Genomic DNA, 20,225 nt, shown 5'->3' with positions numbered 1-20,225 from the left:
TAAAATGGTCCACATTTTGACTGGTTCAAAGACAGAATTAAAATCCCCCAGAACCTTCAAACTTTAGCTCTCTAGTCAGAAACCACCAATTTCTAACACAAGGCTGTGTGTTTTGGGGCAAGTTGATTGCATTCTCTGGACCTTCTCAATTCCCCCTTGAATAAATATTCTTTTCCTTCCTTCAAGTATCTGTTGAATGTCTGCTTGTGCAGGACACTGCTCTAGGTGATGTTCTGTAAACAGAACAGACAAGGGTAGGAGGGACATGATAAATAAGTCAATAAATAGATGAACCGGCAATTTCAGCCAGTGTTACAGCTACGAAGAAATTAAAACAAGATGCTGTTTCGAGGAGAAGGAGCAGGGGAATGATGATCTAAAACACTGATTCCAGTTATAAAAAGATCTCCTGGACTGCCAAGGCAGAAGCTAGGAGGCCAGGAGGACTGCAGCCATTCGGCCAGAAAAAGAAACGAGACCAGGGTGGGAGCAGTGGAGTCAGATCGTGGGCGGGAGGCTCAGCAGGAGACGAGTCCAAAGGTGCGTTCCCCTTTAAGAGCCCGGGCTTTAGGGGTGGGGCAGAGGGCCGCGTGAGCTAGCCGAAGGAGGGAGGTCCCAAGCGGGAAGAGCCGCACCTAGGAGTGCGCGCGCGCGCCGCGGGGGCGGGACTTGGGCGAGCCCGCATGGCTGGCTCGGGCCCCGGATGAGGAAGTGCGGGGCGACCATAGAGACGAAGAGGCGGCGGTGGCCGGAGCGCCCCCCGAGCTCTCGGCTCCGCAGGCTCAGGTAGACTTGGCGGCGACGGGGCTGCGGCTGCAGAGGCCGGGCTGGCGAGGCGAGCGCGGGCCGCGGAGCAGGTCTCAGGGTAAGAGACCGGGGGCGGGAAGAGTTCGGGCGTAGCCGCCCAGCCCCACTCCACCCTGAGCGGACCCTCCGCCAGGCGGTGCAGGCTGAGGGGAGTCCGGGCCCCCCGCCCACTCAGGGCGCCGAAGGGAACGCAGGCTGCGCTGCGGGCGACGGAGCGACCCAGGGAGAGGGAGGAGACCGGGCCCCGCATCGCGAGGGGAAAGCGGCGTCTCCGAGTCGTGGCTTCGACGAGGGAGAGAGATACTCCTTCGACCTCGACCCGGCGGGGGACCCCCAACTTCTCTCCTCGGGGCGGGCGACGCCCCTCGTCGTGGGCGAACGCTCTTCTGCAGCTCCAGTGCGCTGGTCCGCGGAGGAGACCCGCTCCCGGGGCGCGAGGGGACCGTTCTGAACTTACTTTCAGCAGGAATGAGGTCTCTCTCGATTTGGTCAGCACCCCCCAGGAGGAGAGAAAGACCCAATTTGCCTAAAAGTGACAGGGGGATCGCTCCGTCCTTCCCTGTAAAAGGCGGACTTAACCTTCCCGGTTTTATTTTTCACTTTTGCCCCGAGATGCAGAGACTAAGACCCTGAATTTACTTTCTGGTATTAGAAGTCAGCCTTCCTCCCCTCCTCCAGTCGTGTCCACCGAAGGAGCCCCGCTTCGCCCCCCAGGTCTCTTGATGTGCCTTGAGCTCTTTTCCCTTTTGCACAATGAAGACCGTGGCGTTTGGCGTGTGATGGATGCAAGCCCGTGTCTCCCACTTCCCATCTTTGTGACCTTGACTAATGGCTTAGCCTTTTCTCAGTCAGCCCATCTCTAATTTGGGTCCTCTTTTCATGGAATTGTCCTGAGGGCTAAAGGAAAATTTGTGCAAGTGCTTGGTACATAGTAACCTTTTGGTAAATTGTTACTGTTGCTATTACTTGTTTTAAAAAAAACTAGTATCTTCCACAGAGAAACATTTTTCCATGCATGTCTCCCCCACCCCACCCCGCCATCACTGTCTCACAAGAGAGGAGACTTTTCCCCTGCGGCAGAGAAAAGAGCCACTTCTACTCTTTAGATACAGCCATACTTCCCAAATTAACAAAGAGGGCCTCAATTAGAATAATCAAGAAAAAAAGACTTTGTTTTTGGAAACAGGTCTGAACTCCCAAGAGGAAGACCTGATACCAGAAGTCGGCCTTTCCTTTGTCCACAGCAGCTATCACTCCTTCCCGACTGGTTAGAGATGCCCTCTCCCACTCCCCTACTTGCTCTGGTGGCGAAAAAGCTTCCTTTGGTCTGCGCACACCCCCTCCCCCGAAGATGGGGATTCCAACTTCTTCCTCTCACGCTCCCAAGGAAAAGAGGACTTCTAGACCTTTGAGAGGAGGACTCTTTCCTGCTGTATATTTAGAGTGGCACAGATGGTTTCTTTCCTCCCTTTCCTTTGAAAAAGGAACGAAAATCTTTTCTGCCAAGTCTTTGTCAGTAGAAATCAGGGGCATTTTTACTGTTTCACTCCCTGTCTGGGATCCTTTCTCTGCCTACTCATGAAGGGAGGTAAAGGGAAATGTGCCTGGTGCCTTTGAGGTTTCCTGCGCACCGTGTGGGAGAGCCGGGCCCTGCTTAGTGTACGGGCTTCCCTGCCCCACTCTCAGGTTGTCTAGAGGTCTTATTAAAAGATTCTTCTTTCTCTGTCCCTCAAGAAGAGGCCCCTTCTTCGAATTCCCTCAGGGAGGGATTGGCTACAGTGTCTGAATCTTTGGAAAAGAAAGCCCCTTTCCCAAGGTGAAAAGAGTGTTGTGAACTTCTGAGGGCCTGGTCATTATCGCGAGTGTTGTCCCTGACCCACAAGTGCAGCAGTGCCCAGGGTTGTTGTAACTGCTCTGTTTCGTTAAGAGCAACCCCACTGCTTTGGAATTAGAGGGAGGGGAGATCTTCAGACTCAGGATTATTGGGGATTATTGGGGCACATGGTTTTCTGTTCTGCTGTTTTCTTTGTTTGATTATTTTTTCCTTTTTTTTTTTTTTTGCTGTAAACTTTGTACCCTTAGAACTTTTGTTTGGGGGAGTATTCGAATGATTAAAGTAAAAGTTGCCACATGGTCAGGTTTTTAGTGTTATAAACTGTATTCTAATGAGTTGGGAGCTGCAACGTTAATCTTTGACTGGTGGTTTCCCCACCCTCCCCCTGGCTTTTGTTATTTGGTGGGATAGAAATTAACAACTTCCCAAATGCCTGAAGGCACACTAAAGACCAGCTTTCTATCTTTTTCATATGTAAAGCGTTCTTAAATTGCCTTGTTTGCCCTTCGGTACTTGCAGTGGGGATTAGCCTGAGCTCTGTACCACTATTGTTGGCGTCTGTAGGTGTGCTTTGCTAAAACAAAGTGAAATGGAAAAGTTATTTAGAGTCTCGGCATTTTGGGGGGTGGCAGGATGCTTTGAGATTATTTTGTTTAACTTGTCCATTTTACATGTGAAAAACAAACCCAAGAAAAGTTCAGTGACACACTCAAGGCCACGCAGCTAGTAAATGAGAGGCAGGATAGGGACCTGGACTCCCAGTTTGGAGACCGGTAACTGGACTGCTTCCCAGCACTGATCCTGCATTTGAAGCAGAGAGTTTGGGAGATGATTCTTCTCAATTCAAAAGAATTTATTCTTTTATTGAAATAATTGTGCTACATACTCCCTTTAAATGTTAGTCTCCCCTCCCCAGGAATAGATCCATCCCCTAAACAATCTAATTCTTATTTTTGTTAATGGTAAAGATGACCAGCCACTAGCAGCTGGAAAGAGTTGTTTGTGAATCTATGGTTATTTTTTGCTTATACCTCAAACTAGGTAACTATCTGGTGTCCTCACCCAATAGGTTAGTTATGTTATTAGTAAGGATTAAACTGTAAATTCCTGTCTACATTTTAGAAACTTGTATTACTCACTCTTTCCTCTTAATTCAAGTTTACTTAACACTTTAGTGTAAAAACTTATGGTTGAGGAAGAGAGCTGACATTTGGAAAGATACTGATAAAGGAGTCATACTTAACACTTACCAGTTCTTTATTGCTTCATATTTGAGTCTTGAGATATAAAGTTTAAAAAAACTTTAACGCATGTAATACATACTCAGTAATAGAAGAAAAGAGTACAACATGCAGATAAGTCATTCATGATCCCGTGACCCAGGGTGACACTGTTAATATTTGCCTTATCTTCTTTAAAACATTTTTGTGTGCTCTCTCTCCCTCTCTCTCTCTCTGTCTCTCCCTCTCTCTCTCTCTCTCTCTATATATATATATATTTTTTTTTTTTTACAAAAAGAAAAAAAGAGTCCCAATGTTTATTTAGTTTGATAAGACATCCCAGGCAGTTTTCTACATAGAGGTATATGGCATTAGCAGCATCCCGATAGACGGTGAAAACTGAGAGGAGAGCTTAGTGATGTGAACTACTGCTCTGAGGACGGTTGTACTCTGCTCCTCTATGCTTGTACCTAAGTGGTGCTTCATCTCTGCGGGTTCCTAACCCGGCTGGCTGTTCTTGGTGACTCGACTGCACATAGTGCCGAGAAACCTGTGGACCCAGAGACCCAGACTCAGGCTGGGAGAAGAAGGAGGGGGTGTCCTGCTTTCACAGCCAATGTGCCTAGTTGTTTTACAGGGAGAAAAGTCTTAGAGTTCTGTTTCCACCAAACGAACATATCAAGAGATGGGAGCTTTGTGACATTTGACTTTTGTCAGTTGGAAGTCATCTGTTGGTGACCAAAGCCCTGCAGTTCCATTTTGGTCGATACCAGTTTACCGCGTAGATGGAGGCACAGGAGAGGTAACGGCACTGTTTTCCCTGAGGGCTGTTCTGAGCCATTTCATGTGACTATCCCCACTGCCTCTTTGTGATAAAGATCTGTTCAGTAAGTGTGTTTTTATGCATGATCCTGTGTTCAGAACAAAATCTTGAGTTAGGGCCGTGGGAATGGAGGAATGAGGTTGGTTGGAGACACGGCTGGAGATGGGTCCGTGGGTACCAGTGCTGAGTGAGTGGCCTGTGGAAGGTCAGATATCCTTACATTTGGGGCTTCAAGTCTGAGCTCTGGGCCACAGGGGCTGCCATTACTCATGGAGGCAACGGGGTCAAAAATAAGCATGGACGGTTATGCTGAGGGCATCTTACTCATCCGTGTTTCCATGGCCGTTTGCACGCAGCAATACTCCGTTATTTCACTGGGTTGAATGGGTTCTATTTTAGACACGTTAACTTGGAGGAGGGGGTGCCATCCTTGTGAGTGAAACAGGTCACAACTTGAGAAGAGGTTGGAACAAGGGACAGGTTTCTTTTTTTTTTAAATGGCTTTATTAAGATGTGATTCATATACCATACAATTCGCCAACTTAAATTGTACAACCCAGTGGTGTTTGGCACAATCACCCAGTTGTGCAACCATCACCACCATCTATTTTAGAACATTTTTATTGCCCCTAAAGGAACTTCTGTTCCACCAGCAGCCACTCCCTGTTTCTCCAGCTCTCCCAGCGCTAAGCGACCACTGATCCACCTTTTGACTCCAGATTCGGCTCCTTTGGACATTTTGTGTAAATGGACTCTTACAATGTAGCGTTTTCAGGGTTCATCCATGTTGTGTAGTGAATCATTTCCTTTCATAGTTAAGTAATACTCTGTTGTGTGGCAGGACCACATTTTGTTGATCCGTTCATCAGTCAATGGACATTTGAGTTGTTTGCACTTCCTGGCTCCTGTGAGTCGCGCTGCAGAGAACGGCCATGTAGTTTTTGCACATTTTCCTCAGTGGAATCGCTGGGTCATGTGGTCACTCTGTGCTTACAAGGGCTGTTTTGAGTCTTCCATCCTCTTAGCAGAGAAGCTGTGTGAACAGGAGAGGGCGTCAAAAGAGTGAAGCCTGGGAAGGAAGGCGTGCAAGGACCAAGCTTGAGAACCGTGCACCCTGGGGGGGCAGGGAACCCCATGGGCCCGGCTCCATCCACGAGCCTGCTTCTCGGGGGGTCCTTCCTGCTTTACTCTCTGTCTCTCTGTGGTGTGACAGCCAGAGCTGGATTGTGTCTGTCGATGGGAAAGAGAAACTGAACCAAATTCAAATTGAGCACTTTGGGGAGTATCAAATAGCAACTCCAGTTTATCCTTTAACCCCCCTGCAGACACACACAAAGTGGCCTAAAACTTGAAGTAGCCCTGGAAGTGCCACGAGCTGGAGGAGAAAGGGGAGGGCTGGGCCTTTCTCTGCCCTGCTTGGATCCTCGCCACCCTCCCATACACACCAGCTTCTCTCTCCTGGCTTCTGTCGTGGGTCCAGGTTTCCTCATCAGCCCTCCTGTGTTACTTTAACCACAGGGACCAGCAGTCTGCTTTCCTGTGATTTCTAGTGTTTAAGTTAGTAGTGGCGCGTTACATCCTTTTATCTTTGAGTAGGGCTCCTTGAAAACACTGAGGACACTCAGTGGATGAAAGCATAGGACCGTGGATAAACCATCCACGACGAGTTGGAAACCAGAAGAAAAGCAGAAGGGTCCAGAACAGGAGGACCTGTCATCTGCCCTTCCCAGCCCCCTGCTCCAGCCCAGAGAGCATAGGTCAGCGCTGGGACCTTCTGGCAAGGGGGACCAGTTGTCAGTCGAGGAGTATTTGTGGAGCGGGTGCTTCCTGACCTGGAGGCAGAACACGTGCCTTTGTGTAAGCGACGCCTGTGGGTGCCCCCCCCCCCCCCGATAATCAGGGACAGGGACCCAGGACGCCGAGTTGCAAGGAGCTGCTCGGTGTGTGGGAGAGCCCCTCCTGCTCAGAAATCTGCTCATGTTCTGGGGGAAGGAGGTGACAGCTCAGCAGTCACAGTGCTGGATTTTCCTTGTGTGTAATGTGTTTATTTGGGGGAAAGATGGATGTTAGGAAGTGGGGGGAGGAGGAATCAGCTGTTGTCTGAAACACCCTCCCTCTCCTACATGCATTTTGGCCAAAGGGATGTACCTCCAACGAGCCCTCATTTTGAACTCTGAGAAGCCAGTTATTTCTCATCTTCTCCCACCTGTCTAGGGTCGGGGAAGACGTCAGAATGAAAGCATGCAGCCTAGTATCTCACTTGGTTAACCATTTCCGCCCTGGTCAGGTCAAGTGGATTTTGTGGTGGAAACTGCACACATTTGGTAAATTAAGATGGAAAAGTGACCGGCCAGGAAACCCAGTTCTGCATGTTCCATTCCCTCCCTGTGTGAGTGTGTTTGTTCTGACTACTTAAATAATACAGTATTATGAACTACTTATATATACATATTTTAGTAAATAACCCGTGTTTACGTTACCCAGTGAAGAAATGGAACATGACCAGCTCAGCGGAAGCCCCAGGTGTCCCCCCACCTCTCAGTGAATCATGTGATGTTTCAGGCAGATCCCCTTTGACCTCTTCAGGTGTGTTAGAACCTGTAACAGGAAGATGACGGCTGCCCTGCTTAGCTAACAGGGTTGTCCAAGAACCTAAGATAATCAAATGAGTGGTGTCTGAAGGCACCTCGAAAACCTCAAGGTGCTGAGTAGAACCCAGAGCTGGTTTGGCAGTGCCTGGTGCCAGCCCGCATGGACACTGTGCAGGTGGTTGGTAAGCAGTAAAGGAGTGGAATTCTGCTTTCTCTGTATCTTCTTTCAAAGAGAATTTTTAATGAAGAAAAGTCAGTGAATCAAATTCTTTAGAATTCTTCAGTACATATTGATTCAGCAAATATGTCCCAAGTGCTTCTGTGTCAAGTCCCTATTCCAGGTAGTGGGGTTACAGTGGTGAAGGAAACAGGCAGGGTTCATGACCTGGAAACAAATCGAAAATCATCTTTGTCTTCTAATTTATATCGTCTTTCCTGGATGCTTAGACATGTCCAATTCTTGTCTGCCTTTGATGAGGTCTTACTTAAGTCAGGTTTAAATTGAGAACTGTTCAGAAGGTAGTGTTTGAATTGAGGTTAGACAGATGTCTATTAAAGGTTTAAGATATTTCTTTTTCCTCAAATTCACGGCATATTACGGTGGATTTTTTGGTGCCAGATAATGCCGGCATGCGAGGCAGACATTTTTGCCCTTGTTTTAGCCAGTTTGAGCTGAGACGGCATTCTTCTACCCTGCAAGATTTTAAACTTTTATCCCTTCCTTTGATTTGTGTCAGGGTGAGCCATTTGATGTAACAGACTTGACTCCATAATCTGCATCTGCCCCGATGCTGTCATCCGGAGTGGAGACTCAGCCAGCTCTGCTTGGTCCCTCCATGTCTGCCGCGGTGCAGGAGTTATACTCGGAACTCCCAGTGAGTGTCTCCAAAGAGCTCCATGCTGACCCTGAGCCGAGCGTGATTCCAGATGTAAAACCTGGAGCCCCGAGCGCTTGTTTAAGTCAGAGTAGGGCAGTGCCCTTGGAGCTGCAGAGGACTCCCGCGGGAAGTTGTTGCGAAGAAACCCCTGAGACCTTGGACCATGGGGGTGAGCCTGGGCGGTGTGGGCTGGTGGACTCCCCAGCAGAAGGTTCTGTGGCTGCTGGGATCTTGGATAGGGAAGAGAAAGCCAAGAGCGTGGAGCTAAAGGTCTTCGGAGATGAAGGGGACCAGGCGGAGATTGTGAGCGAGCCCTGTGAGGGAGCAGAGGAAGCCCTGCGTCAACATTCCGCAGCCGCTGAAGGAAGGCTCAGCCCTCGCCAGGTAAGAAATGACATCTCGATGCAGATGAGTTGTGTGTGAATGGCAGCTTTCCAGCAGGAGTAACACTTCCCAGGATAAAGTACACATTCTGACAGGTGGCTCGGTGATTTATTCTTGAAACATTTCCAAAATGATGATTTTCATGTTAACTTTCTTTTGATGATCTCTAAGAACATTTGTGTCCCATCAGACACTTGAAGAGGGGAAGTACTTATCTAGAAAATGTGTCAGCCCTCTGAAGCAGCTGCAGCGTGTACGGAATGTTGAATCACTTTGTGGTAGTTGTGTGGGATTTCTGCATCTGACGTTAAGGAGTGATGTGGACTTGTTCCTTGAGTTTTGGTAGCACCGTGGTGAGGATGGAGTGAGGTGTCACATAGATGTCTCTGAGGGAGACTGTTGACCCGGGTAGGGCTTCATAGGATGGCTACCCTCAAGGGGTCTCCATATTTCAGGGGCAAGCCCTAAACTATACAGGTCCAGAAACTTGACTTAGATTTTTTTTTGCACATCAGAGGTGATGGTCGCCAAAGAACTGATCCAAGCTAACCCACTTAGGAGAGACAGAAGCACAAATCAGAAAGCGGTTCTTCAATTGCTAGTGAGAAGTGGAATCACCGCTTGGAGGGGCATGGAAAGTCAGGTCTCTGTGTGCTTGAAATTAGAGTCAGAGGGATTTGTTGGGTGAGACTAGTGGTTAGTGAGCCGTGGTGGCCTGGTGGACCCCAGTCCCTCAAGGAATGGTACCTGCCGAGTGGCCTGGAGAACTTACTTTCTCCCCAGTTGGTACCTTAGACCAGGAGTTAGTGCACTTTTTATGTAAAGGGCCAGATGGTAAATATTTTAGGCTCTCTGGGCTATATGGCCTCTGTTGAAACTACTCCACTCTGCCATTGTAGCTTGCAATCGGGCACAGATACCGCTTACACAGATGAGTGTGGTGGTATCCCTTAAAGGGTTATTTGTAAGCACAGGCTGCAGTTGACCTGCTCTGGACCCGCTAATAAATTCATATTCTCTGGGCTTCCTGGGTAGGCTCCCTTCCCCACCTGATAAATCCGTCGTTTCTTTACACTGGCTACAGGGCAGTTGACAGTTGTTAGTAGGCTGCATGTGTTAACCACAATCAGGAATGGACAAAGCATTAAGTAACAGCTGAACATGATACCAGAATTTATGCTGCGATGGCCTGTCCTTAAAAACATAGTTAAATGAATGTGGTAACAGATCTAAAAGTTCTTTACTTCTTGATGTGATGGGCTGAGTTTAACAAGTTTCTTTATGTGCTCATTGATATAAGATGAAAGTATGCATCTATAAATTATGAAGTATATTAACAAACACAAAATACTTGGATCTATGCATGTGTGTACACACGTGTGTGCATACCATCGAGCCTGAGAACTAGAGACTTCTGTCTTCCTGTTCCTTTTTTTAAACCATTCCCTTTCTCCCTTCTGACTCCACCAGAAGTAAATACTATTTTGAATTGTATAAAGCAAAATGAAATTTAATAGCTATAAATGCAAGATTTTGTGCTTGGTTCCAAAAAGGGAACTACACAAGTCAGGAAAAAAGCATGAGGATTTATGGGGGAAAGAAAAGACCTACAGCTTTTAACTGGTCACTTAGAATTGACTTGGTGGTACAGCTGCCAAGAAAAGCGGCTTTGCCCTTAATATATGTGAACAGAATGTGTTACCTGGGCTGAGGTGGTGGTTGTGCTCGTGTTCGCTAGTTAACCCATAGCTGGGCCTCATCCTGACAGTCCCTCCCCAACCCCCTGACACTTAGATGAGCTCAAGATACAGGGGGTATGGTTAGGAGCATAGGGGAAGCAAGGAATGTGTCAGTGTTGGGGTTCCTGCCAAAGAAGAGCCTGTCCCCTCCTTTCCACGTTGAGTCTGACGTCATCTGGGAGGAGTATAAGAGGCCAGAAATGTGTTCATATCAGAACTCACACTGACGACACAACCTGAAATACACCGCTGGAGGCTGAGTTGCTGACTCTGTCTTCCTGTGAAAGAAAAGAATCAAGAGAAATGAGAGAAGCCTTCAGTGAAGGGCTCCTGAGGGTTGTCGAGCAGAAGTGGTCCTGTTGGGCCCAGGGCAGTAGGGTTCACAGGGAAGTGGTAGCTCATGGCTTTGTCAGGTCACAGGACCCTCTGGACATCTGGACGGATGCTGCAGACCCTTCAGAAAGTCAGTCAGACCATCCCCTAAGGTTTGCAGACCCCAGACATCTTGGACTTCAAGATAAGGACTCCTGCTAGATTGTCAAATCAGCACAAACACAGTCAGAAGACAACTGATGAGTTGGGAGAGTATATTTGCAACATTTATCATAGTGGGCTTCTATCTAATATACGAAGAACTCTTAAATTGCAGAATGAAAAAAACCAATAGAAAACGAAGGAAAGACTAGAATAGATAAGTCAGTGTGTGTGTGTGTGTGTGTGTGTGTGTGTGTGGATGCGTGCACTTAAACACGTGATGGTCAAGCTCACTCATAATTAGAGATGCAAATTTAAACAACCTATGATATGACTTTTATGAAACCTATCGGGTTGCTGAGAATGGAAAATTACGACAGCACACTGGGTTGGCAAGGCTGTGAGGAGAAAGGCGTTCTCATGTGTTGCTGTTGTTACATCAGTCTACAGAGGAGAAATTGGGCTACACTTCACAAGACTGCTGTGCCCTGACCTGTTGGCCCAGCACTCTCGTTTCTAGGCAGCCACCCATAAGATGCATCTCCAACAGTAGAAAAATACACATACATGAGGTTATTCTTTGAAGCATTATCTATCATTGCAAAATGTTGGAAGCAACCCTAACGTCCACATATAGGAGAGAGGCGGAATAAAATATGGTATATAAATATCCATGTTTGGAGCGCTGTGCAGCTGAAATGAAGAATGAAGTTCTCCATGCACAGGTAGGGGGTGATTTCCAGGTGTGTCAGGGGACCCTGAGACTGCTTCTAGGTTTGGCAGTTCACTAGAACTCACAAGACTCTGCATGTGGTCAGACTCACAGCTGAGATTAACATTTTACCACGTTGGCTTGTTTTCCCTTCTGAATAATTTGAGAGTATAGTTGCAGACATGGTACCCAAATTCTTGACTGCATATTTCCTAGCAAACAAGGATGTCCTGTTATGTGACCACAGTACATTAATCAAAATCAAGAAATTAATGCACATCTTTTATCTTTGGTCAGTATTTTGATCTGACCTGCAGACCATGTTCACATGTGGCCAGTCATCCCACTGATGTCTTTGTAGCAAAGGAAAGAAAAATCCAGGGTCACTTGTAGCATTCAGTTGTTACATTTCTTTAGTCTCCTTGAGTCTGTAACGTTTCCTCAGCCCATGACCTTGACACTTTTGAAGAGTACAGGCCATTTGTTTTGTAAAATTTTCCTCAATTTCGGTTTGTCTGATGTTTCCACTTGAGTAGATCCTGGTTATGCATTTGGGGGGTTAGGGTCCCACAGAAGTGACGCTGGTTCCCTCTGCATCTTCTCAGGAGGCGCCCCCTTCCTGAGCCGGGGAGCTTCCATCCCCTGGTTCAGGTGGGATCTGCCAGACTTCTCCACTGTGAATTTACTGTTTTTCCCCTTCGTAATATTAAGCATCTTGTGGGGAGATATTTTGAGACTACGTAAATGTTTGTTTCTCATTCAAACTTTTAGCCACTAGTTTTCACATCCAGTGATGATTCTTGTTGAGATAATTATCACTGCAATGGTTGCCAAATGGTGATTTTCTAATTCCATTATTCCTTCTATGGTAAGTCAGAGCTTTCTCTTCTCCCCACTTACAAATACGTTTGGTCTGGCGTCGTGCTAGAATTCACACACTTTTTTTTCCCGAGCACAGTAGTGTCGCACGTAAGCTGTGTGGGAGCTCATTGTCGATGCTCTGCAAGAGCGTTCCACACTGAAGGTTCAGTAGAAAATGAAGGAACAGCCTGAGCCCAGCCTCTCTGCTCCGTCCCAGTGATGATGCTTTATGTCTGCCATCCTCACCATCGCTTGGATCTTCTGTTTCCAAGACAGAACTTTGATCAGAGATGAAGTGGTTTTGCTTGTTTATTGTTGTTTTGAGTGCTATAAAACTTATGGAAAGTTGTAGCAATGATTTTACTATCTGTAGATGTAGGTGAGTGCTACACCAGAATCTTGTACTTACCAATTAAATCAATATGGAAACAAATTTTTTTAAATCCTTGGCCAAGAGGAAAGTTTGGTGTGAGCAGCCATTGCTGGTCTCTCAGAGTCTCCCGGCTGGTCAGCCTGATAGGACCCTGTCCTCACGGGGCTCCAAGCCCGCCAGGTACCTGCTCCTGCTCCTTCCCGTTTTCCTGATTCCCTCTAGGAGGAAACCAGGTGTCACTGATGGTGTCCCCTCCACCCCCTCTTCCAGTGAGCAGGGATGAAAAGAAAAAACAGCCCTTCCAGGAAGTTTGAGAAGAAAAGAAGTACCTGACACCGAGAACATTTAGGGACTGAGGTACATCCAGCTTGCTAAGAGTTTCCATTCAGGTTTTCATTTAATGAAGATCACATTGCATCAGTGTGTTTCTTGTTTGGATCTGCACCAACACCCTAAACCTCTGTTACTGTACAGACCTTGGGAAACTTGGCTTTTCAAGCGCAGATTCTAGAGGAGTGGGAGTTTTACTGATTGAATTAATTTGAATTGACTGTTGCCCTCAGCTCCCAGTCTCTGTGACCACTAGCAAGTTTCTGGGAGCCAGAAAGAAGTCTGTCTAAGGATAATGGCGCTGGTGAGCTCAGGTGTCTCTGGACCCTCCCTGACTGCTCGGTTTTCTTACCGCAGGAGGATCTCCTGATGCAGGCGAGCAAAGAACTTTTATGCACGGACCTCGCTGAAGATTGTCTGAGAAGCAAAGGTATTTATTTCTCTCAGATCTTTTCCTTTGTACACTTACCGCACACTGTTTAGTTCACACCGGGAACATGAGGCTCTCAGTCCCTGCCTCAGAAGGTGGTCTCAGTATTACTGCCCATGGACATACTCAGGCCCCCAGAATTACTGATTGTGATAAGAGTTTGCTTCCTGCTTTTTCTCTGATGAGCCCCTGTTGACCGTGTGTTGAACCTTAACTGCTGGTGTGAAGTCTTTCACTTGATTTGATGACGCTCCACTACCTGTCTGTAAGGGTTAATGTGGACAGGGAGGAACCTGCCCAGGATGGGCTCTGTTCTCTGTGCAGGGGCGAGGGAGGCGTTCATTCCCGATCACCTAGACAGTTTTCAAAGCAGTTTCATTTCCGTTACCTCGTTTTGCTCCTCAAAACAGTGGTTGGGTATAGGCATCTGAGATGTTGCCTTCAATTTGTTTGATTGATTGATTAAGAAGGAGGCCTGAGAGAGAGTGCTGAGCCAAGATTTTTCTCCCCGGCCCGAGGCCAGAAATAATCCTAGGTAACTTTAGAGAGGACTGTGTGTGTCTATTATACAGTTAAGGTTAACAGCAGAGTCATCAGAACTGCAAAAAAAAAAAAAAAAAGATACAGCAAATATGTTTAACTACGTGGACACTTTGTTGCCGTGAGACAGCATCAGATTTGACGCTCTGCTTTTGGCAGCCTGGACAGAAAAGGAAGCACAGATCGCCCCTGTGAGACGCAGGCTTGTCCCGGTTTGTCACGCTGTTCCCTCCTGCCGGGGATTCTCTGGCTCACAGGCGTGGACATCCCGTAAAGAGTAAAGCTCTGAAGATGCAGAGTGTCGCTTTGTGCATGTCTCACCCAGGGCTTAGGGCCTCGCTAGGGACGCAGTGTGGTGCCGTCACCGTCCCCGCTGAGATCTTTTCTGCTCCTGCCCCGGTGTGTGGAGTCTCAGGTATGTTGGTGTATTTTCACCCACCTCTTATCACCAGATTCACTGTGTATGTATTGAACTATGCTTTGATGTAACCACTGAATGGGCCTTTTAAACAGGAGAACCTGCAGGGTTATTTTCTACAAGGAAACCTGCCTTCTCGGACTTTCCCAGTTACTCTCCACCTAGAAAGCTGGTCCCCGCTGAAACCAGATAAGATGAGCTATTCCGAAAACTGCCTTCAGATAAACTGCTCTGTGGCGCTCTTCTTCCTGTCCCAACACCATTCTTGTTTAATGACTTAAATTGGTAAAATGATTTTTTTGCCCTCTTCCCCAAGAGCCATGTGGAAGGTTCTCAGTTTGATCTGGGGGAGCCTGGAAAAGGCAGTGGCTCTACCTGAGTTTTAGAGCAGTGACCTAGTGCCTGACTGTGATACAGTCTTGCCTGCCAACCCCGAGAACCTTGCAGCGTGTCCCTGTGTTACACACAAGGAAGCCAACTCAGCCATCCAGGGTCGTGGCCAGGCATAGCCAGGCAGAAAGGAAGGTTCTAAGGAGGCAGGGCCCCATAGGAACTGAGCGCTGGGAGTGCAGGCGGGACTTGCAGCTGCCGCCCTGGATTTGAGTTAGACAGATGTCCGTGCTTCTCCCTAGTAGGCCCGGCATTTCAGCTGCTTTGCCAAGGTCAAGGTCAAGCATCCACTAACTTACATTTACTACAGAATTGAGAAGTAGATGGCGTTTCTTGGAAATCTAATTGTACTGTCTCTTTAGGGGCCCCAGCTGCTAGAATTTTCACTCTGCCCCAGAGCATAGCTCCTAGTCCTGAGTGTATTAATTTAAATTTTCTTGATGGAAACCTAACAGATCTTTGCTGCCTTTGTTGTAAGTGTTTGCACTGTTGAGCACTGTGCAAATTGCTGTACATAGTCTTATTTATATGAAGGTTGGATTATTCTGACTGGGGGCACCTCTAAGGTCAGTGTGCTGAAATAATGTATAAGTCTGCTGAGGAGTGAATTTGGATCGCCACACTGAGCTGTTTAGTAAGTGACCCCAGGCTGCTACACTCCCCAGTCTGTTGCTTTTCCTTCTCTGTATAAAGGTCCCATTCACAGCACTCCCAAGTTAGCATGGGATTCCAGGCTCTTGAGATTTTTTTTCTTTTTTAAACAGTCATTATGTCTGCTGTGGTTCAGTTAGGTAAAATGAGAACATGGTTGACTATTTAAAAGGACCTTCATGTGAACCAAGATGCTGTTCTCTATTTCTTGATTGTAGGAAGGCAGACCCTGGAGAAGCGGGCATCAGGGAGCAGTGATGGGTGTCAGTCTAGAGGCCATTTCACGAGGAAAGAGTGTCCCTCTGACTGGTACCTCTTCCTTGCTGCTGTTCTGAGTTTTAACCTGCCCGTTTCACTATAATTTTTTGTTCAGTTATTTTATAAAACTAACATTACCAAAAAAAATTCTTTTTGAGAGCTCCTTGTAACTGGATTTGATGGGGAAGGTTGTATAAGAAAGATGGAATGGGTTCCAGGAAAAATACAAATATTAGTTCCCACTAATTACTGTGGGACTTAGTTACTATAGTAACAGTCTCCATTAAGGCTTATTTGGGAATTCTCTGAAATAGGAGGGTCACCAGAAATTGGAAGAGCAGTGAGGAAATACATTTTGGTGCAGAGGTGAAAGCAGTCAGGGAGAGAGAAGCTACCTTATATAATTTTTGGAACTAGATAGTCTCAATTATTTAGGATAACTAAAGTCTAAACAATCTTTTAAAGGCCTCTTTTTCTGTTATGTGAATAAGTTAAGCATTGTAAGTAGATAGAATGAATCTCTCAGTAAAGCCCTCATGCCTTATATGCATCCAGATTCTTGGCATTTATTGATTGGTTTTTGTAATTTGGAATGAATATTTACTGTTTCGTATTATCTATTTATGTCATTATCCTCCTATAATTTATATTTTGGGGAGTGGAAAATTGAAAATCAGCCAGTACCACACCCATTTAATAGGCAGCAAAGAAGTCTAGACATTTGGGGAACTGAAGTTTTTCATTTAAAAAAAAATTAAGATCTAACTTAAGTATAGTAAAATTCACCTTTTTTATGTACAGTTCTGTGAGTTTTGGCTAACACATAGAGTTATGTAATCACAACTGTACCATCCAACTCAAGAAACAGAACATCACCATCACCCCAGCAATTTCTTGCCGCTCCTTTTACAGTCAGTCCCTTATGCCACGAGCCCTTGGCAACCACTGATCTATTTTCTGTCCCTATCATTTTGACTTTTCTAGAGTGTCAAATAAATGTAATCATTCAGGGGGAGTTTTTGAACCTGACTTTGCTCGTTTAGTGTCGTGTGTTTGAGGTTCATCCACGGTGCTCCGTGTTTCATCCTGTGTGTATGAAATGTATCCTTTTGTCCAGTTGTGTCACGATTTATTTGTTTCCCATTTGAGGGAAATTTGCATTGTTCTCAGTTTTGGTAATTATGACTAAAGCTGCTGTGAACACTTCTGTACCAGTTTTTGTGTAAATTTGAGTTGTCATTGCACCTGGGCACATACCTAGGCATGGGCCCACTGGGCCATTTGGGAAATGTATGTTTAATTTTGCAAGAAACTACCAAACTGTTTTCCGGAGTGGTTGTACCATTTTCTGTTCCCGTCAGCCGTATAAGAGTTCCAGCCGAGGGCTTGAATACTTCCTTGTTATTTGTTGACTTACCTGTTGTTTGGAAAGCTAGATGGCTGGCAGTCAGTACCAGCTAAGGTGATGAAGGTTTGTGGGGTTGTAGGCAGCCCATGTGCACCTCCACAGGAGGGCGTCCTTTCATAAGGCGTCACAGCACTGCTTACCCATCACACATCTTTCCAAGGATGGGGTGTAGGACAAACCAAAACTTACATCATACTTAGTTTTTCTCATATGACTAGGGTTTGGGGGAGGGAAATAACCCAGGTAAAGTGCATTTTCATCCCATCATCAAGGGCACAGACTGTAAACATGACGTAGTGTTTGTCAGGTTTCTCCCTGTAAAGCTACTTCTCTCCCCTGGCTCCATACTGTCCTCTTTGGAAGAAAGTCACTAGGTATGGACTACACTCAAGAAATGTTCTGTCTGCCAATTTTTAAATTAGTTTTTTTTGTGTGTGTCTTTTTATTGTTAAGTTCTATATGTATCCTAAGTGCAAATCCCTTGTCAGATAGATGATTTGCACATAGGTTCTCCCTGTCAGTGGTTTGTCTTTTCACTTCTTGGTGTTGTCCTATGAAGCACAAACATTGTAGTTTTTTTTAAATTGATACATTTAACATTTTAAAAAAAAACGGAGGTATCGCTGATTTACATTATTATTTCAGTTTCAGGTATAAAAAGTTCTTAGTTTCGATGGAGTCCAACTTATCAGTCTTTTATCACTTTTGCTTTTGGTTTCTTAGCCAAGAAATCGTTAGCTAACTCAAGTTCATGAAGATTTACTCTTGTGTCTTTGTCTGTTTTATTGTTTCACCTCTTGCATTTAAGTTTGTGATCAACTCTGAGTTGATTATTTTGTGTGATGTGAGTTGGAGTTCAAATTTATTCTTTTGCGTCTGGATATCCACTTTTCCCAGGACCATTTGTTGGAAAGGTATTTTTCCTTGTTCCTTTGTCAAAATCAATTGACTGACTATGAATGTTAAAGAGCTTATTTCTGGGCTGTGGGTCCTGTTCCGTTGATCTGTACATCTCTCTGGTGCTTGCTGTGGCTCTGTAGTAAGTTTTGAAGTCAGGAAGTGTGTCTGCCACCTTCTTCAAGGTTGTGGCTGTTGTGTTTTGCATTTTCATATGAGTTTTAGGATGTTTGTCAATTTCTACAAACATAAGTCGTCACAGAACTACAGATCCATTCAGCTGAGGTCATGGAACGCCTGTGTTTCTTAAATGGGCACATAGCTCCAGCATGTCTAATACTTCTAACACCTTCACTAATCTGGTTCTTCATTCAGCTAACACCTATTATATACCTGCCAGGGGCCAAGGTCACTGTCGGATCCTGAGTACACAGCGATCAGTAAGATCTGGTTTCTGTCCTCAGATACCTCCAATCTCATGGAGCTGATAAATTACACACGTAGTAGAGGGATAGCATTACCGAGGTTTAGATAGAGATGCCGTGCAAGGGAGTGAAGGTCCGGCGGAGTGGTTCGCAACGGGTGTGGACTCTGTGGCACTTCTGAGAGCTTTATGTGCGTGAACTCACCTCATCTTTACAAGTCCTGTGACTCAGGCACCGTTTTTCTCCCCAAGATACAGATAAGGATCCAGCCTTTTGAAAACTTTCTAATAAATATAAAATTATCTCAAAGGCTCCTTTAAAGTTCTTGGAGATTCCAGAATATGATTCAAACCAAGTCAAAAGAGTGGGCAGAGTATCGTTTTGTTTTCAAGCGGTACACACGCCACCCCCACCCCTTCTGCCACCCCACCCAGGATTGGCTGCCCCATCCCCACGACTATGCAGAGTGGACAACAGGCCTCCTCAGGAAGAGGGGGCGGGGGCTCTGGGGGTGAGTCTTACCCAGTAAGCAGTTTGAGGATGAAGAGTCTGAGAGTGTCCTTGCGCAGTTGTGATGAGATGGGACCCGGAGGTGCTGAGACAGAGGGACAGGCACAGGACAGACACGAGCGGCTTCCTGAGTGCTGCAGCGTCAAGCGGGAGACGGAGTGAAACCGTGTGCAGTGCTTGTGCGTAGAAATCCACGAATAGGGTGTAGAATTGTCTGCTGTGATGTGGGCCATTAGGATTTCAGGGCCACGTTTTGTCAGTGACTGATAGCTGTGCGCACTCATAGAATCCAGCATGTATTTATCCACCTAGTATTTGTTGACTCCAGATATTTTTAAGTGCTGTGTCCTGGCCTAGTTATTAAGTTTATCCCTATAACTATCCTCAGATCCAGTAAAGTAGGAATCAGCCAGAGCAGAGCAGAGGAAAGGCACTTTTCCTTTAACTGGCAGGCACTGTACCAGGTGGTGGTTTACAGGTGTTTTTTAATTGAATCCTCAGAATGGCACCGAGGTAAGTGGACTTCCCACCTTTAACGAAGAAGACTCAGAGGTAAGTGGTATCGCAGAGCCCAGCTGGCTTGCCTTCAGAGTCACTGCGCTTTCTCTCAGAACTGCTGCTCTCAGCGCCAACGGAGGAAGCCCTAGGGAGACATGACTAATGGTTGCTGACTTTACCTAACTGTGCTCATTTATGAACTCCACGGATACTTACCGAGTACTGTCAGGTGTCAGGCATTATGCTAGACACAAGGGAAGAGGAGAGACCAGAACAAGCATGACCCTGACCCCGTGGAGTTTCTGTTCTGGTGGGAGCTAGATCTTTAGATCGACAGGCACTTCTCTGTATGCGTTCAGGACAGGTGTCCTGTTGCAGACACACGTGCACGCGTACATGCATCCATACATAATTACATAGCTTTGGGTTTGTTTTCTATAAAGGGAGCGGGATGAAACTTTTGTGTACGTGGAGTAACAAGTTGAGTTCTTTATACCGCATCCTGTACGTAGAAGTTCAGAGAAATCTGTACAGTAAAACTCCTTTATGAGTTGTGTTTACATTCTGCTTAGAAAGGTTTCTTTGTTTGTTTTTTAAAGTTCCATAATGGAAAATTTCACATTTATTCAGAAGTGGAAAGGAGAGGTTACTAAACCCCCATGTACCTGTCACTGACCTTCAGTAATTACCAACTGGTGACCAATCTCGTAGAGAGGCAATTACTGCAGGTAATTGGGCTCAAGACTAATGTCCAACTTAACAGATTAATCTCTT

General features: G+C 46.1%; 1 protein-coding gene across 7 annotated transcripts in view; it reads left to right on the top strand.

The window, feature by feature from the left end:
• Nucleotides 1-669: 669 nt before the first annotated feature.
• The window catches only part of PRR14L (proline rich 14 like), a 38,256-nt gene continuing 18,700 nt past the window's right edge, over nt 670-20,225 (top strand). For 3 of the 7 annotated variants that reach the window (XR_006723704.2, XM_045514279.2, XM_045514232.2), the window contains exons 1-3: nt 670-865; nt 8,013-8,537; nt 13,384-13,456. Coding sequence is in view for 3 of the 7 variants with exons in the window: in XM_045514279.2 (XP_045370235.2) it covers nt 8,064-8,537; nt 13,384-13,456 (547 nt within the window). In the remaining 4 variants the exon portion in view is untranslated. Of the gene's footprint in view, nt 866-8,012; nt 8,538-8,612; nt 13,054-13,383; nt 20,180-20,225 lie in introns of those variants that run through there. The other 4 variants (XM_045514412.2, XM_074356445.1, XM_045514316.2 and 1 more) reach the window with 4 other exon arrangements.

This window comes from Camelus bactrianus, chromosome 32, assembly GCF_048773025.1.
Source record: "Camelus bactrianus isolate YW-2024 breed Bactrian camel chromosome 32, ASM4877302v1, whole genome shotgun sequence".
Lineage (NCBI taxonomy): Eukaryota > Metazoa > Chordata > Mammalia > Artiodactyla > Camelidae > Camelus > Camelus bactrianus.
The sequence above is the reverse complement of the archived record's forward strand: the minus strand, read 5'-3'. Positions and strand labels throughout refer to the sequence as shown.